The 8,483-nt window shown below is 33.5% G+C and overlaps 1 protein-coding gene across 1 annotated transcript; it reads right to left on the bottom strand.

Annotated features, from left to right (window-relative positions):
- Window positions 1-829: 829 nt before the first annotated feature.
- Window positions 830-2,998, bottom strand: LOC131065558 (protein PLANT CADMIUM RESISTANCE 7). The gene is made up of 4 exons (XM_058000106.2): window positions 2,373-2,998; window positions 2,214-2,285; window positions 1,212-1,421; window positions 830-1,111 (listed from the first exon to the last, which is right to left on the bottom strand). The coding sequence occupies exons 1-4, from the start codon at window positions 2,518-2,520 to the stop codon at window positions 1,056-1,058; spliced, it is 486 nt and encodes a 161-aa protein (XP_057856089.2). The 5' UTR covers window positions 2,521-2,998; the 3' UTR covers window positions 830-1,055.
- Between the last annotated feature and the right edge of the window lie 5,485 nt (window positions 2,999-8,483).

Below are 8,483 nucleotides of genomic sequence, written 5' to 3'. Positions count from 1 at the left end.
GCCTTACAAAACCCTTAGTTCTTGTCTTCCTGACATCTCTTATCTGATGGCTGGCTTTGCCAGTTCTTAGTTGCCTTGTTGATGTTTGGCTGTTGGTTGGTTGTTGTTAGTCTTTGTAGAGTTCTACTTGTGGCTTGTAGATTCCAGCTAAGTCCAGAGGATTCCAAGTTTCTTCAAAACTTGCGTAAGGGGTTTCAGTCCCTTCAAAACTTGTTTGATCCCTAATAAAAAACTTTACTATTTATGATAAAATAATATTAATTAAATAATTATTAAAATAACTTAATAATAGTATTATTGTAATGTTCTATGATGGATTGTAATTATTTTTTCAAGTTAGTCTATGTTCAGTCCCAAGGGTGACCATTATAGAACCCTTAACATGAATATTATCTCAATGTTGTTTGTACAAGATTATTAATACTTTCATTTGAATGCCAAGTGGTTTAGAGCCCTTGTATGTAGATAAGTGAAAAAAACAAAACTACTTAAATATACTTAAATATGTATTTTTATGAGTACAACATTTAAAAAAATAGTTAAATGGTGTACTATATTAAACTAGGAAAGTTACAATAACAAATTAGATGATAATCACTCATTCAATATAATTTTTATAAGAAAGAATTTATTAAGTCAAATAATAAATTTGTTGTCTTTACAATTTTACAATTTTTTTAAAGATATATGTTATTAATTCAATTTGCTTGATATCTTAAATCTAAGATTTAACTACAACTAATAAAACTACAAGTGAGAGGCCTCAGCCTTGTATGTGAAATACAAATAAATTATCCACGAAGGACCTAATTTATTCAACACAATGACCTCCACAAGGAGACTTAATGTCTATTTTGAAATTGTCTATTCTGAAACAATGAATAGACATGCCATTACATCATAAATGTTTGTGCTACAAATTGTTAAATTTAAATAAATACATATTTTTTATAACATTAAAAACATGTTTATATGTAAGCTAAGCAATGACCATGCCATATATCAAGGTGTTTCCTCCCTTTCTGAATTGATAAAAATTCTCACAATGGTACATTTTATTTGTACATGAACTGAGAGGCTGCTGGGGAAGCCATTGCAGGATTTACTGTACCTGAAAAAAAATTAAAAACAGCAGACAATTTTTTTGTTTGTTTGAGTTTCACTGAAAAAATAAATTCTAAAATGGAATGGTTTTGAGTTGCAGTATATACCTGAAGAGGGATTTTGTTCTCTGAGTTTAAGTTCTCTGTGCTCTTGACATAGAGCACAACATGGGCAACATATATGCACACAACAATCACTACATGGCTCTTCAGGAAGATGGTACTGATCTCTCAGTTTTGATCTGTAATGGCATGAGTACAAACATCCAATGCCAAGGAGATATAATAAAGTGAAAATAGTTGCATGAGTGCAACAACCTGTCAATAATGTCAAACCAAAAATCAGTGATACAAATTATTTAGCTCAATATCATGCAATTTCTTAGAAATCAGCTGTACTGGAACATATGTGAATTAGGATTTAGATTTAATGAATCCCTGATTCTTGAAAATCGAATTGTTTTAAGGAGAATAACATATTTTAGGCATTATTTTAGGCATTAGGTTTTTACGGTCTATGTTATTATGATCCGAGTTTCTAGATTTGATTGTGTGTCTCTTTTTTTCATGAACGTTTCAAATCATATTCTATAATTCATCGTCAAGATATGAACTAGAAAAGAAAATATGTGAAAATTACAGAAAACCCTTTAAATCAATACCAATAAATAATTTGTATAAGATTTACAAAAAATACTAAGATGCCATAATTAACCAAATTTGTATTAATTGAATGATATCTCTATTAAGCATCCTTAGACCCTTTCTTTGTTATACCTTACTAATGAAGAAATTTTTTGAAAGAAGAAATGTCTGAGCAGTCCCAGTACAAGTGATACTTTAAATACCTTTTACAATTTATGATTACAGTTTCATTTCCTAAAGTCATATTAGGACTAAATTCATTCTACTCTTGTTTTGTTTCAACAAGAAATAAAAAGATATAAGGATTTTGGGTAGCTCTTACAATTCAGAATTATAGTTTGAATCTTTACAGTCCTATTATTACAATTCATAGAACTATTTAATGCTTTCTGAAATAGATTGTGTAAACTTTTTATTAATATTTCGAATCCATCAAGATAATAGAAAGCTAAGAAATTGACTTACTCTTCCGACCATGGTCTACCTCCTCTGCTACTCTCCCAAAAGTAACGCAAGGGCAGCAACATGTCAGGAGGCCTGATGATCAACAATATATTCCATCAACATTTATTGGGTGTTATATCTGCAAAGAAAGATATAATAGGTGGAGGAAGAATCACTTACTGTCACAACAGTCATGGCCACAGTCATAGAGACCTGTGGACCATCTGGAAGTGGGGTGAGTATGCTGACTCGGATATGGTGCCTGCATGGGAGGTGCAGAAGCATAACCTGGACTTCCTCCATATGCATATTGCTGCTGTTGATGCATCCTTTCACAATACTTTACCCAGACAATGAATCAGAAATGGCTGTGGGATTTCTTGTAATGGGTTTTTGTTAGATTGATTGTACTGTATCAGATTTCTATGCCCAAGTCATGAATTTATTAGGGCTTTTGTTAGATTGATTGTATTGTATCAGATTTCTATGCCCAAGCCATGAATTTGGTAGGAAGAATCCAATCTTCAGCCCTGTATTTGCTCTTAGATTTACATGGGTAAGCTTTGTACTCTTTCAAGATTCAAGAAGCACAATTTCTATGACTGGGTAAGCTTCTAGAACAGAGAATTAGTTGGGTTGTTAACAGAGGATGTTTCCAAGCAGGCCCACTTCCTTGTTCATGTTGACTTACTCAAGCAGCCAAATTTTACAATTAGGGGCGATGGTACCAAAGCAAGTCTTGTTAACAGAGGATGTTTCCAAGCAGGCCTACTTCCTTGTTCATGTTGACTTACTCAAGCAGCCAAATTTTACAATTAGGGGCGATGGTACCAAAGCAAGTCTTGCAATTTAATCGGGCATTTTTATTTTATTTTGCTTATAAAATATCTGTAAATAGCTCTCATGGGCGAAATTGTTTATTTTAGACAACCTGTCTCACAACTACGAGAACAGAGCTAATAATATAGTTTATAAAATGGAATCCTTTCAATTTATTATTATTATTATTATTATTATTATTATTATATGCATCTGAAGTTCTATCTTTGAACCGGTGCTTACAAATTAGTTCAGATTATTCCTGTCTCTCTCTCTCTATATATGTGGAAGTTAGAGGAAAAACACATCACAATTTGATTTTGATAATTATTATATAATTTTTTAATAATATTTTAGACAATCAATCATTAGTATTATTTTGTTTTTTTATAATGAATAATATGTTTTATATTAAATATAAAATGATAATATATATCAATTCACATAAAAACAGGGGAAAAAAAATCACATTTCAAAAGTCAATGTAAGTTTATAGACAAAATTAAAGTGGTTACACCACTATGTAGCTAAAGTAACTCCACTAGGAGGAGGAGGAGGAGGGTTTCTAAGAGTAAGATTGCTCCAATCATCTTAGAGGTCCTAGTCATCAAGAATAGCCTCCCAACCAATAATGGTGTAATGTAGGGAAAATGAGGCTCACTAGTCTAACATACAAAGTGGGAATCAAACCCAATCCCATCAATTACATTAGAGAACAATCAATTAGGCCTCAACTTTAGACCTAGTGGTGAAAGATGGAGTTGGACGCTTGATGGATTGATTCTCTTATTGATTGAATGAGATGAATGTAAATATCTGGGCTAAAAGGTACAAAATTGACAATAAACAACATAGTTAAATGCATATTTGGAAATGAACTAGTAGGTATAGAATTGGAAAGGGGATGTAGAGAAGACCCTGTGGCAAAAATTTGAGCTAAAACTAGGTGGACACTGTTGCTAAGAACCCTTGTCTGACTAAGGAATTTGTCTGACTAAGGAATCATTGAGCACTAAGACTAGATTTGGGACTCTAAAACTCTGCACTTGCTTCTTGCCAAAACTAAACCTAAACTAGGAGGACAAGGGCACTAAGCACCCTAGTCGTAGTGGATAGAGGGGCTAGGCACCCTAGTCCTAGTGGACAAAGGTGCTAGGTACCCTAGTCTAGGTGTTTTCTGATCAAATTTGCAATGGATCTTTGTCTCTAGGTCCTAAGCAATTTGTTATCTTCAATCTCTATTGGAAACATGTAGTTGAACCTGGATCTGCACATAAGAGGAGAAAAATGGTGCTTAAGCTGTTAGGGATTTGCCTTAGTCAAGGCCTACGTTGGGACTCAACTCTACAACAATGATAAGTAGGAAATGGAAATCTGAATTGAAATACTTGAATGAAAATGGTTGATTGACATGATTATACCTTCAATAGATGATGCAATTCTCTTAGGATACGTCCTCTATGTGTTGATGCATTAACATGACAAATAATCACAAAATCCATCATAATTCATCATGAAAAAATAATTGAAGATGCCTTGTTTTAGCTTGAGACTCCGTAGACTTAGATATACTCTTAAAGAATGATAATTGCTCTTAAATTGATCACATAATGATGAGATGATGAGATGAATTAGGAGTGATGTCTTATATAGGAATCTCAAAGTAAAATCACCTTTAGGACGACAAAGAATTATAATTTTCACATATTGAAGATAGATTTGGAAATGGCAAGACCGTCGTATTATCATCCTGAAATTTTAACCAAAAAGTGTTTCACAATGGGGCTAACCAACATTGCTTGGCAAAAAAAGGTCTGAATTTTTAGGATCATGAGATAATAGGGCTTTGATACCAACAATGCAATTTATATGAAAAATGACAATATTTAAGTGTAGGAAAAAGTGCATTGAACTTTAAAATGGCATAAGACCCATATAAGCTTAAAATGAAATAAGATAAAGGGTACACTTTAAATAAGGGCCCAAATAATAAAGTTTTGATGTATTAAAGTGAATAGGACTCATAATATTGAATCAAATATTAATTTAATCCAACAAAAGGTCCTATAATGTATAGAGGAATGGGAAAATTAAAATGAGTGATAGGAGAGTGTGAAATTGGACTCATTAATCAAAGGAGTACAATTTACGATGCTACAAATGGTATATCTTTTTCTTCTTCTTGATCAACATGAGTAGTTTGAATAAGAGATGTTATGAAAGCCAACTAGGGTACTTTCATGTATTCAATTGATTCATGTATTTTTGTTGTACCATATACCAAAGTCAGAGATTCATGTATTCAATTGATTCTTGGCACCCCATGTAGTTTTTTATGAGCATGTGAGGTGATCATCATTCATTGATGTATTGTATGTACTTTATTCTTTGAGATTGGATGTACTAGATGATGTACACACACACACACACAGACACACAGATATATATATATATATATATATATATATATATATATATATATATATATATATATATATATATATATATATATATATATATATATATATATATATGTATTTATATTGTTGACATACAAACAAAGAATGATGATTTATGTATGACAGTGACTGCATTTTGATCCATATATATATGGTACTTTTATGTGTTTATGATGCATGTATGACTTATGATGCGTGGATGCACATGATTATGAGATACTGACATGTTTGTGATGCAAGATGCGATGTGATATGCATGCATGATTTTCTTTATGTGATGTGATTTATGATATGATTATATATGCTATATGTGATGCACTGATGGATATGTGATACTATTTTGATACGATGTGGCATGATACTATATGATGTGCAGTGTATGGATTATGTGCTAACCCATATGTGATGCAAGATGTGATATGTGATGCAATTTATTATATTAGACTATATGATATGCTATGATTAGTAGACTATATGAACTGATGCAATGCACATGAAATATGTATGATTTATATGGATTATGCACTAACCCATATGTTATGTAGGATGTGATGCATAGTGATCTAGGGAAACAAGGCCAGGATAGAAAGACAAACAAAAAGACCAAGGGATGCATGCACATTCCCAAGAGGACCGAAGGATGCAAAGAACCAAGTGAACGCAATGCAATGGAAAGGAAGATATCATGGAGTGCGAGCACCCACAAAAAATGGGATGCCATGTAATGAGAGCTTATTTTGATTTATCATTATTTGTGAGTCATCGAGGTATGAGGAACCAAGGTGGAATGTCACTGCTAATTTATGGACTGACACATATAAAAAAACATGCAAGGTTGATCTAGCACCACACAGAGTCACATAAGACATTGCAGGGAATGATGCTAGAAGAACCGCAATCATAAGTCATGCCCTAGTGTAACATGAGATAATCGAGACCTCATGACTGTAGAACAAGGAATGCATCTGAAAAGACACGCCAAACAAAACCAAAAACCAAGAAGATCACATCTTGAGCCTTGTTATTCTCAGTGCACCACAATATAAAGGATTGTGGTGACCAAGAGGAAACAAGACTCGAGGAACTTAAAAAGATAAACAAAGATAAAAAAGAATGAAAGTCAACACAAGTGTCACATATTTCTTTTGCCAAGTATGCTTGATAGGATTGGATTGATGATGTCGTCTAACTAGAGGAAGGATACATCTTGCACACATTGATGATAGGATAATAGCTTGCTGATATGAATTGACAAAAAGGGACTTAATGGGGACAACGATGACAAATATGCTAAAGGATATTTGTTGAAGAACAAGCTGATAGGATATGATCTTGATGGTACATTGACACCTATATACAAGGAAAACCTATACACAAATTATACTATGCATAGAGGACCATGGGATATTGCATGAAAAAATGGGGTGGATGCAATGGAGATGCAGATGGGGGCAAGTAGCAACGGATACCATGCCATGGAAAGATGGATGTGAGGACTAAAAGATAATGGGATTTCCCTTTACACACGGTGCATATTGCTAGGTTTTCACCACATGTACATGTCCAAGGTGCCACCATAAGTGGTTTTCACCAGAGAACGAATTTATTTCTCTTTGTTATTTTGCATTTTTTTTGCTTTTTGGGCATTTTTGATATTTTAATATTTTTGGTATTTTTTGATTTTGAACATGGGGTACACTACCACAGACTAGGTAGGCATAGAATCTCTTTAGGTGTAGGATATTAAGGGGATCATTGAGAGGTTCCCCTTTTGGAGTTGGTAGCTGATATGCCCTTGAGTCGTACTTTGTTGTGACTACATATGGACTGAGCTAGTTGAGTTCAAATTTTCCTTTCTTTTCTTGATCTTGATAATTCCTTGGATTCTCTTGAAGGATAAGATCTCCTACTTGAAACTCTTGAGGGTGAAGCTTCTTTTGATATTGCCTCTTAAGGCAAATTTGATATATTTGTAGATGATCTTAGGCTTTGTAATGCTCTTTATCAAGGAGATCTACTTGAGCTAGTCTTTCCACTTTGTTGTCTTCATCAGAAATAGATTCTTTCAAGGATATGCACAATGATGGCAACTTGACTTGAATTGGTAAGATTTCTTTGACACCATAGATAAATGAATAGGGGGTGGATCTAGTGGAAGTTCAGATACTGGTGCGATAGGCCCAAAGGGTAGGATTGAGATGGAGGTTCCAATCACAACCAGTTTCATTGACAACTTTCTTTAGGATACAAAGCAATGTTTTATTAGTTGCCTTGATTTGGCCATTCCCTTGAGGGTAATATGGTGTAGATCAACGATGCTGGATATGAAATGTAGAACAAAGATCACACATATGTCTTCTCAACTGATGTATAGTTCAATTCATAGCCTACAAGTGTTCTAGTGATGTAATACACTGCTCTTTCTTTACCTTCTTCATCATGTTGTGCTAAAAGAGCTCCTAGTGATACATTTGTCGCTGAGATGTAAAGTAACAATGGTTTCCCTTTGATTGATGAAACAAGTACTGGAGGATTCATTAGATATTCTTTGATTTGCATAAAAGCTTCTTCGCACTTCTGATCCCATTTTAATGGAATATTCTTATGTAAAAGATGAGTGAATGGATGACATCTATCTGCTAATTGAGAGACAAATCTTCTAATTGATTGCAGTCTCCCTTGTAGAGAACGTAATTGACTTATATTTCTAGATGACTCCATTTCTATGATAACTTTGACCTCTTCTAGATCTACTTCAATTCCACGAGCTGATATAATGTACCCAAGAAGTTTTCCGGAGGTTACTCCAAATGCACATTTATTTGGATTCAATCTTAACTGATATTGTTTGAGCTTATCAAAGATCTTGCCCAAGATGTTCAAATGTTCTTTCCTTGTATGAGATTTTGCAAGTATATCATCTACATAATCTTTCATAAATGTATGCATCATATCATGAAAAAATGTTGTCATGGCTCTTTGATAAGTTGCTCCTGCATTGTTAAGCCCAAAT

This window comes from Cryptomeria japonica, chromosome 4, assembly GCF_030272615.1.
Source record: "Cryptomeria japonica chromosome 4, Sugi_1.0, whole genome shotgun sequence".
NCBI classification, from domain to species: Eukaryota; Viridiplantae; Streptophyta; class Pinopsida; order Cupressales; family Cupressaceae; genus Cryptomeria; species Cryptomeria japonica.
This window is presented reverse-complemented; position numbering and strand designations above follow the sequence as displayed.